General features: G+C 46.0%; 1 protein-coding gene across 6 annotated transcripts in view; it reads left to right on the forward strand.

Moving 5' to 3' along the window:
* Window positions 1-15,241, forward strand: part of Myo5b (myosin VB) — a 298,441-nt gene that overhangs the window by 118,588 nt on the left and 164,612 nt on the right. For all 6 annotated transcript variants that reach the window (XM_055622523.1, XM_055622526.1, XM_055622525.1 and 3 more), the window contains exons 2-4: window positions 3,292-3,402; window positions 8,986-9,157; window positions 11,364-11,508. In XM_055622523.1, the coding sequence (XP_055478498.1) occupies window positions 3,292-3,402; window positions 8,986-9,157; window positions 11,364-11,508 (428 nt within the window). The remainder of the gene's footprint in view (window positions 1-3,291; window positions 3,403-8,985; window positions 9,158-11,363; window positions 11,509-15,241) is intronic.

A 15,241-nucleotide genomic window follows, 5' to 3' on the forward strand; every position in this document is an offset into this window, starting at 1 on the left:
GGGAACAGAGTTCCATGTCTGTCAGTGATGGTGGTAGTGGCCAGGGCAATGTGTTTTAGGTGAAGCCAGGTCCCCCTGTGAGACACATTCCATTCCTGATCACCGAGCACATCTACCAGATGCACTGGAGCCGGAGGACGCATGGTCCGCAGCAGTGTGTCCAGAAGATCTTGCAATGATGAGATGACACTCACTTGAAAGAAAAGACTGTGAAGCCAGAAAGAAAGCTAACCAGGGACAGACTGTGGCAGCTCAAGGGCTGACTCGGTGATGGTAGCATCCAGCAAAAAGGTGTCAGAATTGGGACTCTGTCCATATACATGTGTGAGGAATGGACAGTCTGGCTCAAGAATACGGGAAGTACAGACTAGAGTTGACATACCCTCCTGTCAAAGTCATGTGATACACTTTAGGCATTGGGCAGTGGGATTCCTGACCGCTCCATCACTGAAGTGTAAAAGCAGTCAGATAATATGTAAATGAGTAAGCATATCTCTGTTCCAAAATAACAGTAGTTGTAGGCACCAAAATTAACCTTTCATAAAATGTTTCACGTTCCTTGGATGTCAGTCTTTTGATCCTCTCATTTGAAAGTTTAAAGGCAATTCTTAACTCACAGGTCAAACACAAATAGGCCTGGTGCCAGATTCGGCCCATGGCTGTAGTTTGCTGGTGCCTTTGTGTGAGGTAATGGTGTGAGAGCATGTTGTCAGGACAGACGTTAGTGTGTGGCTGTGTGGGTATTGACTGAGTAGGTCTCAGTAGAGAGGCTGAGGTTCTGCATTTCTAGCATGGCTCTGGCTGATAGTGATGCTAAAGCCCTTACAAGGAGGAAAAAGGAACCAAATAGAGAACCCCAAGAGTCCCACTGTTCTCTGATGCTTAGGCGTTACAGAGGTCAGGATTTTCTGCCCACTGGGTGCTTCCAGCCTGTTCAGCAAGGACAGAGATACATAGGTAGAAAGATGAAGTCACCCAGAGTAGGAATGAACTGAGGGAGCCAGGTAGTGAGTTCCCTGCAGTGCTCAGTGCAGTGAGTGGCACATGGACAGCAGGCTAGGGCACAGGAGTCGCTGGCTGAGCCTCAGCAGGCCCAATGTTTATCACCTCCATCACCTCCACTCGGCTCCTACTGGACACAGCCTCCACTCCTTGCAGTCATTTCTCATTCTGTTATGTGCAACTTCTGTGGGCCATGCCCATTCTAAGGTTCGTTTCGACTAAAACTTTTGGGTGTACTGCCAGAGGGAACACAACGACCAGAGAAAACTTGGGGGTGGCTGAGGAAAGGCCACTGACCGAAGTCTCAGACAGCAGCACCCTCCTGGTATTGCTGCTGGCTGGATGGTGGCCTTAACGGACAGTGGAGAAGCTAAGTGCAAACACTGGAGGGGAGAAGAAATGTTGGCGGCGGAGGAGGAAAAAGGCTGTTTGCTCCATGCTTCTTGGAAAATGAGAGACACTGTACAGTGGTCTTGTGAGCTGTGCTTCACTGTACCATACTCTACTCCACTCTGCTGTTCTATAAACACACGGTAAGGTGGGCCCGGAGACATAGGGAGTATGGGTCTGTGGATTTGTTTCTCTAAGTTAAAAAAAAAAATGGCTGTTGGCCAACCCTGGGCTGAGATGTCAAGGGTGTGCTGATATTTTCTTTCTTCTTGTTCATGTTCTGATCCTGTTTCCATAGGACTTGTCTCAGTGGTGAGTTAGGGACAAATGGAGCATCAGTCAGGATCTTGGTTTTATAAAAGGATAGTATCACTAGGAGAAAGCATAGGCTTAAGAAAAAAAAAAAGGCAGGACCCAAAGAAAGCTGAGTGATTACAGCACACACAGCGGCTGCCTGGCTGTGAGTTGATGTGTGACCGAAGGACCAGGTGAGTTCGTTAAGAATTTGGTGTGACCCAGCGATGGAGTGTGTGTATGCACAGGTGCACACAGATGCTTCTAGAGCAAACAGACCCTGTGAAATCTCTCACCTGAGCCATAGCTTAGCAGCTTGTCTGGCAGGAGTGACGGCAGTGGGTCTGGGTGCTGCCATTCTGTGTGCTTGGTGACCCCTCAGGAACTGTCATGTCACCTCCGATCCTGACTGACCTGATCTGAGGTTAACCTCGACTTGATTTTTGCAAAGTTCTCTGCGTATCCTACCATGTAACCAGGCTGAGAATACGGTGAATAATCACTGAAGGTCACTCCTTGTGTTGCCATTTAACAGGAGTGGTTATGTCCATCCTTGCCAGGGCTACACCAGGTTGAATGACTTATTTCCAGGGCAGTGCTAGCAAGACTGACCATCTGGTAATGTTTGTGGCTTAAAGACCTCCCTTATCAGTGGACTTGGGGAGGAAAATTCATGAAGAAGGGGGAGGGAGGGTGGGACCGGGAGGGGAGGAGGAAGAAGCTTATGGGGGGGTACAAAGTGAATAAAGTGTAATTAATAAAATAAAATTAAAATTAAAATTAAAAAAATGCACAAGTTGGTAGTTGATGACTCAAGGTGCTTGTGTTAGTTGCTTTTGTGTGGCTGTGACAGGCCTGACAGCAGCTTTCATAAGGAAAGATTTGTTTTGGCTCATGGTTTTAGAGAGCTCAGTCATCATGGCAGAGCAGCTGAGTGTGTGGTTAAGGCTGTTTACATGATGGACCATGGAACAAGAGGACAGTGGCTGGATTGAGAGTGGGGTGGGTATAAGCTTCACATTTCTCTCCCCTCCCCCACGAGTCCACTAGCAGCACACTTCCAGCTAGACCCAACTTCCTAAAGGGGCCATGGACTCCTGGACTTAGCAGCACCAGGGCACGGAATCATTTAGAACATGAACCTGCAGGAGACATTTTGGATTCATACCATTAACAGGGTGCCTTTGACTCATTGGCCCCTTCCACAGATGTAGACTATCGGAACTCTGAAGCTTCGCTGTGATTTCCTGTGTTTGGCCGGCATTGTTTTGTCGGTTATAACATGCTCTGTCATTCTGACTGTTGTCTTGTGTCTCCCTTTAAGAGGTAAAACCCTCATAGTTAGGGCTAAGCCTGTGATCGGCTGTCTCCCTGGCAGAATTTTAGTTCCGCTGTCACGTTCTCTGAAGATTGAGAGGCTGCTTTTTTAAGTTAATCCTTTGAAATATTTGTTGTTTATAATATTGGATCATCTTGTGTCTTTAAAACACAGGTGCATGCTGCTGTAAAATAATTATCCGGCAAACCCTTTATAGATACAGACACATGCTCTGAGGTTTGGATGTTTCGTTTTGTATCTAAGTCTCTTTCCGTCTCATCTTTCAGTACACAAGGGTCTGGATCCCTGACCCAGATGAAGTGTGGCGCTCTGCCGAATTAACCAAGGACTACAAAGAGGGAGATAAGAGCCTGCAGCTCAGGCTGGAAGATGACACAGTAAGTGCTGGTCCTTAGGGTGGGAACTCAAGATAGGTCCTGGCTGGGTCTGGTGGTATATGGTAACCTTAGGTGTGCCTGCCCACTGGAGCTTCTGAACTCCAAATTCTTGTCACTGTTGACGGCAGTGCATGTGAAAGCGCTAAACCACAAGCCTGCTTCGTGGATGTCACAGAAGAAATAAATGCCCACTCAGATTAACAACTGGGAGTCCGCTGGTAGCTGAGACAGGAGTCTTTATATTGGAGTGAAGAGAACAGGCGTCACCAGGAGGGAACAATCCCCAGGAGTAGAACAGGTGGTAGGAGCCTGGGTTCAGGGTACCTTGGACTAAGAGTGCGGAATGTTCACACAGGAGCCACATGTACCCAGTGCCCGAGACGCCGTTGTTGCATGTGGACAAGGGAAGGAAGGAAAAGCAGTGAAATCCGGGACCCACATGGCCGGAGACTGGGGTGACAGGCCGCCACTTTATACAGGCGTGCAGCGAGGATATGTTAAATAAAGCTACAGGACGGCATGAAGGATTGGCTTGAGACAGACAGAGAGATGGGAGGCAGAGCAGGTGTAGAGTGGGCAGAGGTCTGTGTCGGGTGAACTGTGGTGCCTGGGACGCCCGTATTGTGTCCTTTGTTAGTGAGTTACTAACTGCCTTGCTGCTGCCCATTCTTGGAAGCATTTTATTCAACCACTACAGATGGTTGGTTGAACAACCTGTTGACTGAACATTCTCTGCTCACCAACCCGTTCTGTGTGAACTCAAGAGTGTCACTTTGAGTGTGACAGTGGGACAGGTGAATTTGAGTTGGTTAGCGTGTCCTTCACCTTCCGGCGGGCAGGCTTGGCTAGTCCTCTCTTGGTTTGGAGGGGAGAAATGAAACTGTCAACAGATGGAGTCCTGTTTACCATGTTGAGTAACTTCCCGCCCCACACCCGAAACAAAATGAAATTAGTCCACCCACTTGAATGGAGTGCCTTCTACTCCAACATTTCATTTCGCTTGGTCTTTTCAAGTGGGTGGGTGTTTTTTAAAAGCTGTCTGGAGGCAGTGAGGAATGAGCTGTCATGTTGCTAAAACAGCAGATGCCAGTGTCCCTGGCTGCATGCAGATTTGGCCTGCACGACAAATCCTGGCAGCTGCCCATGGCCTGTCTCTCCCTCTCTGGCTATGAGACTGGTCACTATGGAATTGGAAGAAAGCCTGGGGCTGGAGATGAGCAGAGGCTCTGAGCAGAGTCTCTCTCTTGCCCATGGATCATGGCTGGCTTGAAGCTGCCCCCAAGAGACTGGATGCTCTGCTGGAGGCAGGGGCACAGACGCTACATGCTTGGATGCAGGATGTTTGAGGAGCATTTCCTCAAGCTGAGGTACCACACTGTGGTACCACGCTGGCAAACCTCCCAGCCCACAGAGTGAAATGCTGTTGGTTTTAGTGCAGGAGCAAAGAGAAGAGTAGGCAGGTCAGATTTTCTGCTAGAAAAGCTGCATCCCAGCCCTGGATTATAGCAGGACTGTGTGCTTTGTTGTCAATGGCCTTCTCCCACCATTTATCTGAACGCCCCTCCCACTTTTGCTCTGTTATGTCTCCCAGTAAAATGTGTGATGTAAGTGTAGCCATGTGGTCCATTTTTCAGTTCCGGGCCATTTGAGCTTGTCACTGTGTTCCTTTTCTGTGTGGCAAAACTGGAGATGCCTCCATTGAACACCTTTTCAGACTTTTCACCAGCTGCCACTGTGTTACCTTCTGTCTCAGGCTGCACAGGGAACTTCCTCTAAGGAGAATCGTGCGGTCTTGGTGCTTTTTCCACTGGCGTGTGTCAGCTAGCATAGTGTAAGATGTTCTGTTTGCAGCCAGTGAGAAGAGGGGGATTTCTCTGGAGAAAAGGATAGTGTCATCTGTCTTTCTTTCTCCCTAGAGCCAAGATGAGTACGACGGGCTTGTGTGCTGGTGCCTAGCCTGCTGTCTGCTTTTAGCCCATGCTGGGCATCTTGTGGGTGCTAACCTTGGATTGATGAGTGCAACCTCTCTGTGCTTTGACCAGAGCAGAGCTCAGCAAAAAAAAAAAAAAAAAAAAAAAAAAAAACAACGGGTCCCCTCCCTGTTCCCCACCTCTCTTGCAAACTACTCCACTCCTGCCCTCTACTGGCGGGAAGCTTCCCACTTCTGTTCTTTTACTGTGCTGTTTTCCAAGTTTGCATGAGGTGCCCAGCAGCCTTAGTGAGCGCTTCCTCTGCAAGTCTGAGTGGGTGCAGGGAAGGATGAGCCTGGCAGAGAGTGGCATGCTCTCCCTGCACTGTGATGCATCTCAGCCTAACCAAGTGTGTTTGGTGCTGGGTGAAAGGGTGTGATCCTGCACATGCCCAGCTGCTGAGTGCTTTAAATTGACTTAGCACTGTCATTGTTTTGAATATGTAAATAACCGTGCAAAGAATAAAGCTGTTTTCCACCCTGTTCAACCTCCTCCCACCCCACACTGCCAGTGCAAGGAAGCAGCACCTTTGTTTTAAGCGTGTTGTGGCCTCTGCTCTGTCACACAGTGAAGAGCAGCTCAGCTTGTTCTGTACGGTACATGGCTCTGCTTCTTCGTGTGTTGTGTTGTAGGGTTACAAATAAACACTTGGTGAATCCCTCCAAGGCCAAGATTAGCTGTGAATATCGGACTCTGATAGTAATGTTAAATTCAAGTTCCTGTTGTCAATGGGAAAAAATCTATTCTTAATTCTCTCCTCCCTGCTCCCCCTGGACACCCGTAAGCTGAAGAATCTGTGGCCTGGAGCGCTGAGTTTGCAGTTCCTACCTCTCTTTTGCCATCTAGGCATTTCACTCCTTATCAATTTTCTGTAACCAATACCACTAACTTATTTTTGGATTTTTTTTTCCTTCAGTTTCGTATGTAATTGTCTCTTGCTGTCTGGCAAGGTCCCATGAGAGAAGATTCATCTTGGAAATGGTGGAACACTGGTATATCTTACTGAAATGTGATGAGCTGTTATAGCTGGACACAGTGATACACACCCATAATGCTCATGCTTGAAAGGCTGAAGCAAGAGGGTGATCAGGAGTTTTAGGCTACACTCATGTACACAGTAAATTAGAAGGTAGCCTAGGCTCCATGAAACAATGTCTTAAAAACGAAAGAGGGGATAAGAAAGACTCCAAAGCATGTGCACTTAACACATTCAAACAAGCATGAATTTAGACTGGAGGTTTGGTGTATAGAATGTATGTATGTATCTATGTGTACATACATAGATCTAAATTGCCTTTGTTTCATTTTCCTGATTTTTTCTTAATTACATTTTTCTTTAAATTCTTAAAATTTTGGGGGTTATTATATAATTACATCATTTTCTCCTTCCCTTTCCTCCCTCCAAATGCTACTATATACCTCTCCTTGCTGTCTTTCAAATTTATAGCCTCTTTTTTCCCATTAATTGTTAATGAATGCATATATGTATGCACATACATTCCTAAACATAACCTCTTTAGTCCATATAACATTGCTTGTGGGCATAGTTTTAGGGCTGACCACTTGGTATTGGATAGCCAGTTGGTGTGCTCTTTCCTGGAAAAGCCGATTTCCCCTCTCTCAGCATCCCTTAGTTGCCTGTAGTTAGGTCTGGCTGTTCCCCCACCCCACACCCCCGTCCACTTTGGCATGTCCATTGGTGTCATTGTTGTTTGGCTCATCTTTTGGTAGGCATGTTGGTGAGACTTTATGGATGAAGCTCTGACATTGGATTAGTAATTCTTGATGTAATCCACAAGCCATGTATATCAAAGTTAGCTGAATGTTTTTGAAACTTTTCCAGTTTCTAGGCTGCGCTTTAGAGTTCCTGAAACAAATTGTGCTCAGAAAGCTTTCAAAGCTTCTCCGCTAGTTCTGAAGAACCTTTTAAGGAACTTAACACTTAATTAAACACTTGTTTAAGTGTTCAGAGATGCCACCTCTGAATTGCCTTTAATAAATTATTTGTGTATGTCCATGTGTTGTACTTCAAAAAAAAAAAAACTTTTATTTCCGTTTCTTATATCTTTTTCCCCTACTCCATCCCAATCCCTTCCAACACCCCCACACCAGTAGGAAAGAGAAAGGGTTAGTGGGATAGGGGGGTGCAGTTCTTTCTTAGCTGCTTAGTTAGGTTCCTCGGAGCCAGTCCATTCTTCATTTCAGGAGATCTCCAACTTCTTGTCTCACAACAGCAACTAACAGCAACAATGGGGAAGCAGGAACAGCCTTGTTCTTTCTCTTCTCTCCACTCTGTAGGCTTTGGCATTTATTCTCTTTCCTAGAGTCCTCGGATTTAATCTATCTGCAGCTGGCAAAGAGCTCCTCTCAGAGCCCGCATGAGGCAGTCTGCTGCTGTGGAGCCTCTGAACCAGTCCCACATTCCACACCTGGGACCAAAATAAAAACATGTTTATATCCACAACATCCATGTGTTCTGCCAAACACTTTTTTTAAGCGATCAGTTCAAATGCTCAGCCGCAGGAGACAGCAAACCTGATGTCCTGCCTCTGAGATCTAACCTTCGGACAAACAGTCCAACACCCTGATTACACAGACCCAGCTCAGAGTCCCACTGAACGTGAGGTCAAAGAGAAATTACTGTCCTGGAAGAACTTGTAGATAGGCTGTGGAACAAGGGGTGTTTATGCAAATGGTCGGGCTTGAGACTTGAGGCTGTTTAAACAGGGCAAGGCATCAGTAGCAAGATACTCCGAATGAAGAACGAGTGTAAAGGTAGCCAGACAGAGCTAGAAAGGAAATGCCCGAGGTAGGTCCAGGCACCAAGAGGGGAAGTGGACATGGGCTCTACCCCTAACCAAGAAGCTGCTTGTAACTGAAACCCACTGGTAAAGGGAAGCTCTGTGCCTCAGTGGATGTCACTGGGCACACCAACCTCCCATGCTTGTTAGCAGTTGGCCAACACGAAGCAGACTCCACAGATGTTTTTCGTGGGCTTTTGTTTCCTTGGGCGTTGTTTTTAGCTTAATGGGGTTTTGTTCATTTGTTTTGAGTGTTTTTCTTTTTATTGGTGTTTGTTTATTGGGAGAATTAGGGAGAAAGAGCATGATGAAGTTGGGTAGGTAGGGAGGTGGGAAGTTTCTGGTGGGAACTGGAGGAGGACAAAAATGTGATTGGAATATATTGTGTGGAAATTTTTTAATTAAAAAAAAAAACGAACAAAAGAGGCAGAGCTTGTAAAGAGATGCCTACAGTAGATGAAGCCAGTCTAGCAAGGTGTGCTAGTTGGGGAGAAGATGTCCTCCCAACTAAAGATGAAGCCCAGGGTCATCTTTATTAAGTAGCTGACCACGCTTAAATCTGGTTGTGCTCCCTCAGTTCTTGTAGCAGTATTTTCTGTTCGATATGCTGGATTACACAAAGTTCTACGTGGCATTTTGTCTTTTGGGAATCATAGGTACGGCATTCACCTTGCCTTTCTTTAGAACATTACTCATCATTATGTCTTAGGATTTTGCTAGGATAGTGTCCCAACCAAAAAGATAGGACACCAAATAAGAGCAAAATTCCTCATAACTGTGCTCTTTTGTGTCTGTTGCTTGCTTCTCACTAGATTCGAGAATACCCAATCGATGTCCAAGCTAACCAGGTGCCATTCTTGCGGAACCCGGATATCTTAGTAGGAGAAAATGACCTCACTGCCCTCAGCCATCTCCATGAGCCCGCAGTTCTGCATAACTTAAAGGTCCGTTTCCTGGAATCCAACCACATCTACACCTATTGTGGTAAGTGGGGGCATCTGCTGAGCGTGTGTGTGTGTGTGTGTGTGTGTGTGTGTGTGTTTGAGAGAGAGAGAGATAGAGAGAGAGATGATCATTCTTAGCCTGCACTTATGAAACTCAAACATTAAGAGTCATGGCTCTGCTCTCATTCGTATGAACTTTTCACAGAGACCCACTGAGGTTTATAGTCAGTGGGATGCCTGTTGCTAACAGTAGCCACAGCTGAGATGGCCACAGCTGCTGGGGAAGTTGGTTTAGGCTCTTGCTTGCAGTTGGTAGAGGAGCAAGCCTGTCATAGCACCCTGACCCCGAAGCATGCCCTCATCACTGAAGCATGCCCACCACATGAATTTGGCTTGCCCCTTCTACTTGAAAGGGCTGCCTTCCTTGCTGGTGTTCTCATTGCTGAGGTAAAAATGTGATGCTTGAAGACTGTGTTCAAGTAATGTGCAAAATCAATGACAAATGGTTACGACAAAAAGTCCTGAAATTTCTGTGTGCATAGCCCAAATTTCAGTCTCTCTCTCTCTCTCTCTGCCCCTGAATATTGTTTGGTAAAGTGTTAAGAACTGAACCTTCTGGCAGTTAGTTGTCCATGGAAAGCAGTGAGGGCCCAGAGAACAGACTGTGGGTGGGGTGGGATGTTTGCAGCTATTGTCATGAAGATCTTGGCTTTACTGTGACTTGTGTGAGGGCTCAGGGCCAGGGATTTTCTGCTTTTATTTGCACTTGGCCTTTGGGGTTGACTCCTTAGCAGGCAGGCCTAGGTGAGCTGCTTTGCTAGGTTTTAGAGCTGAGAGGGAATGGTTTGCAAAAGCTCCTTCACCCCATCTAGGAATGGCTGTTGATTTAGAAGGAATATCAACTATCAGAAACTCCAGAAAAATCTCTTTTCAGTAAGAAGCTGTTGTTGTAAATCGTCCCTTTTTTAGGAGAAGGGGCTAAATATTCATCAGCTTTCTGGTCTCAAGGAATGCCCCCTGGAGTCACCTTAGTGTCTGTACAGATCAGAGGTCCCTCAGCTGTTCCAGTGCCCTGTTGGCTCCCAACAGAGCCCACTGCCACCTAGAAATTGGAGTAATTATGGAAATGTTCCTCTCTGCTCTGGAGAGGCTCAGGGTGTTTTGAGAAAAATAGGTGACCCTCAGGATATGAGATTAAAATGTCAAGTGAGTGTCCTGTGAGTTCAGTTGAGCTCTCTGAAAACGAGAACATGGGTGGCTGCTCCTTACAGTGTTCTCCAAGTGACTGGCTTCAGTGGGATTTCCTAGGGTTCTGACTTTCATTTTCAAACCCCTATTGAAAGAGGTACATGTGTGTCTCTTCCTGCTGGACCTCCAGGAAGGAACACAACATAGAAACTTCTCATCTTGGCAGGGTCCCTCTTCCTCTTTTCAAGATGACTAGAAATCATTTATTTTTGTGCCTTAGTTTGTGGATCTTTGGATATCTGAAATGTTGTCTCATAGAGGGGGAAAAAGACGTTGCTATCATGTCTTGAAGATAGAATTTGCTCTTTTTCCTTTTGTACATTCTGCTATCAACTTGCCTCACCTATTCATGAAAGATGTTTAAAGCCTGACAGGGTTCCCTCCTCGCTCAGTCAGCACATGTGAATCCGCTGCAGAGCAGATGTTGGGAGGTGCAGGTGCAGGGCTGTGGGGCATGATCTGAGAGAGAGAGGAGCCACAGAGGCTTCCCTGCAGGGCACTGCTCTGGGCTTCCTTCTCTCTGGCAGCGGCGGTGTTGTCTTGAGGTTATCTCAGGTCCCAGTGTTTGTTATCTCCACTCTTGCACAGGCAAGAGAGGCACAGAAATCAAACAAGTACCCAGTGTGCACAGCCCCAGTGAAGTCAGAATCAGACTTTAAGACAGGTAAATTGTGTGGTCCACAAGCTTATATAGTTTCTATATAAACGAAGGATTTTAATTCTTAGGTGGAGTTTTACATTAACCCTCCTCTCTCATCTGCAACACTTTGGGTCTATTTGATGAACTCAGCCACTGGGTGCTTGTGAGTGTCGGTGTGTCTCTGGTGATCCTGTGGGACAGCCTGAGGCCGGAACTGTGTCCTAGTCATTCTTTTCACCACAAGGGCCTAGCATAGACACTCAAAGACAACTCTTTATGTAGTTGAGAGGGTTAGACTCCCTCTTGGCCTCCTGTTCTTCAGCTGTGTGCTGTAGGCTGATGTCTTATCTGTTCACAGGTATTGTGCTTGTTGCCATTAATCCATATGAGCAGCTGCCAATCTATGGACAGGATGTCATCTACGCCTACAGTGGCCAAAATATGGGTGACATGGACCCCCACATCTTTGCTGTGGCAGAAGAAGCCTACAAGCAGATGGCCAGGTGAGGAGCATCTCAGCTCAGGAGTTCCCCGAGAAAGGGGCATGAAGGGGAGTGTCTACTCTGCCTGATGGATGTTGCTCACAGCATGGTGAGACTGGGGCTCAAGCAGCCTCTTGGAAATGAAGGCCCCCAGGTTCCTGCTACCTCAGTTCTCTTGTTCATGCTTATTCATGTGTACCTGGAGAATAGTGCTCGCTTAGATTTACTTCGGGTTTTGAGCAGTGGAATAATCCCCTGACTTTATCTCCTGTTCCTGACTACTTCTTTGCTTTCGTTTCTCCCTTGCTGCTATAATAGCACCATTTCATGGCATCACCACTCATTTAATGCAGTCCAACCCACATCCTCTCACTGAAGACTCTTGAAGAAACAAGGACTCCTTGACAACTTTTTGAGGGAGCAAGCATTGTGACGGGAAATCAGAACTGTGTGTATTTAATGTATTTAGAACAGCTTCATTTAGTGCTTTTCAGTTTTTAGCCTGGAAGTAGAGTTCTGTTTGCGTGCTTGAACAGCTCTCTCTGTCTCTGTGTCTGCCCTCTTTGTCTCTCTTTGTCTGTCCCTGCCCCCCCCTCTCTGTGTGTGTATGTGTATGTATGTGTATGTGTGTGTGTTCTGAATACTAGCTATGTATCTGGCAGCAGAGGATGGGTTTCCTGATGCTCTAAAACTATCCAGTCACAAGGAAAAGAAGATGGTTTTCTCAGAGCCTGGGGAAAAGCATTTCCCAGTTAGTTCTATGGTGCTGGAATCCCTGCAGGCTGATATTTCTTGCCGCAGTGAGAATGTCTTCGTAGAGACCCAGCATCATAAAGGCCTTTGGTTATGTAAGACCTGGGATCTCACAGCTCAGGAGTTCAAGATCGCGCCCTTCCCAGAAACTCCCCCAGACCAAGACTTGTTGCAAAAGCAAGAGGCTTATTAACCATTGCGCAATGGGGTCACCCCTGCCGGTCAGCAAAGAGTGGCACCGGGAGACAAAGGCCTTTAGGTTTTTAAAAGAAAAATTGCGAGAGATTTGAAGTTGCAGTCTTGGCAATTTAGGATTGGATGAGGAAGCTATAAAGTAAGATAATTGGTTAGTCTTAGGTGTTCAAGCTTGGCCAGTCCTGCCAAGTGTGGCTGCAGCTGCAATTGAAGGTGGGGGTGGTTAGCTCATCCTTGAAGATTAGGGGCTGCGGGCTGTTGGCTGGAGGTCAAAAGCTACTCAGAAGAAGTCTAGGTTTGTTGCTAAGAAATGCTATCTCAAAGACAGGAGTTTTTCTTTTTGCTGAGTGAAGGTCATTGCTTGCTTGCCTTTTTTTTTTCTATCTGTCCTCATAGATAGTGTCACATTTTTCCATTCTCTGGAAAGGTACTAAGAGGCTTTAGCTCAACCTGAACCTAAAACTCAAAACTATAGGCTTTAGAAGACATACAGGTTACAAAGTTAGTCTAACCCTTTTCAGTTGTTAGATGTACTTTCAAGAAGTGAGAGCTTTTTGTAGAAGAATCCTATTTTAAGGGGTGTTTGCTTTAGTGAATTTCAGAGTATAAATTTTAGCCCAATTAAATCTTACACCAGGGAGGACTTTTATAATTTATAATATTCCTATCGTGCAGATCAGCATATAAAATCTCCTTCATTAGAGAAAGCAACTATCATCACTCATTCTAAATGATCAGAGAGCTAAGAAGTCTAATGAACAACAAGTTGTAACTGTGTGTCCAAAATGTGGCGACTGCCACCTTTTCTCTATCCAATGTGACAAGGCAAAGACCATGCTCCAGATTCATCTTCCAGGGCTTGATCCAGAGACTCCCTGCTTGCCTGCTTATTGATACAAACCTCTTATCAGTTGGTATGGGGAGAATGGTGTGTGTTGTGTGTCAGCCAACACACAGCCCTGTATGGGTCAGTACCTGTGTGTAGCAGTTGAGAGGGGCCTGGGGATTAACCAAGGCCTTACGCTTGAGAAGAAAGCACTTGTTTTGCATGAGGATGATGAAGGTCTGTCCTCTTCAGATGGATGACTCTTTATGGTTGTCAAACAGAAGGTTGGAGTTTCAGGGTGCTGGACTATCTAAGAGACATAGAGTTCAAACAGCAGGCACCCAGAGAGACACATCTCTCACCTGGCTCCTTGATGGATGTCTTTGACTGAGCCAATGACACTTAGGAATTCCAGAAGTTGCTACATATCAATTGAAGGTTTTACAATGATTTTGCATTAAGGAATAAAGACAGTTCCTCTCAGAATAGTTTGGCTGAGAGAAAGTCCTGATTTTAATTCTTCTCTTCCTTCTCATGTTTTCTGTCTGGAGTTTGTGGTACTGGCCTCTCTGTAATCTGTTTGTTACATGTGTCTGTTCTGTCTCTCTCTGTTGCCTGTGTTTGTTCTGTGTCTCTGTGTGCACACTTTTCCTTAACAAAGGGATTTGCTCTGTGTTTGCTGAACAGCATAGAAAACATAATATGGGAAAGAAATGAGACAGAAATATAACAGAGCCTTACAAGGGAGGCTGCTTTACTGACCCCAGCTAACCCAGAATAACACCCCAAACTGTACAAATTATCAAACTACAAACACCTATTTACAACATGTATGGGAGAGTTGTTTTGTTTTAAGGTTGCCTTCAACCTGTTGGTTGCTTTTAGCAAATGATTGCCACACACAAACACATTCACACACACACACACACGCACACACGCACGCACGCACGCGCTCACACACACACCAACAAAAACCTGGGTTAAGGCCATGGAGGTGTACATAATTTTAAGTTAGGCATTAACTTAGGTTTGTAAAAGATGATTTTATGGACAACCCAAGGCATGTAAGGTTGGTTACAGTATTCTGTCAGAGGCAGGTTAAACTTGAACAGGCCAGGCAGTGTGGTCAGGACAAACAAAACGCAGTAGAACACCAGGTTGAGTGCAGAGTGTTAAATGACTTCAAGATGTCTGTTGTATTAAAGCCACAAAGAACAAACGCAGTCAGGGACAGGTCAAAGGCAGGTTTGACCTTCACGGTGGTCCACAGGGAGTTGTGAGTCACAGAGAGGGGAGGCTGGGCAGATAGGACTGTGGAGGTCTTTGGCCTCTGGAATAAGCAAGGTGTTCTGTATAAGTGCAGAGGCGGTCGCATGTGTGTGGGGAATGGTGAACCTCTCCACAGTGAAGCTTCTCAGAGCCTTTGTGTATGCATTCTGAGTCTCCACCAGGTGGGCTGCATTTTGCTGGGTTTACACATCATATTTAGGCACAAAACTGCTTTCAGAGAGCATCTCAGGGGACCAATGTTCTGTGTAGCACTGTTTGTGCAACGCTGGCCTAGAGCAGTGGGGATGCTTTAGTTGACTGGGTAAGAACATGCCGCTCGGCTCAGGAGAGCAGCTTCTCCCTGGCGGGTCTTGTTTCATAATCATCTTTTCCTTTTCTGCTGCTATGCCATTCCCAAGGATAAGAAAGCTTTCTCATGAGAAGATTAATTTGTTGTAGAAATAACGTGTTCTGTCATAGTCGCCTCCCCACCAATGCAGAAGAAACAGACAGCAGAGAACTAAGTGTGAGGCCATGGTTCAGTGTTTCCTGGGTCACTCACGCTTAACCCCAATACATATGATTGTTGCTCAATATTGTATAAAGATAACTGACACGTTGATGTATTTGTTTATCATAGTGTCACATAAGATCCATTTCCCCTGTGACACTGGTCAGGACTCAGGACAATGCTCCAGGGTCTTTCAGTCA

Source organism: Psammomys obesus, unplaced genomic scaffold, assembly GCF_907164565.1.
Source record: "Psammomys obesus unplaced genomic scaffold, mPsaObe1.curated_primary_1811, whole genome shotgun sequence".
Lineage (NCBI taxonomy): Eukaryota > Metazoa > Chordata > Mammalia > Rodentia > Muridae > Psammomys > Psammomys obesus.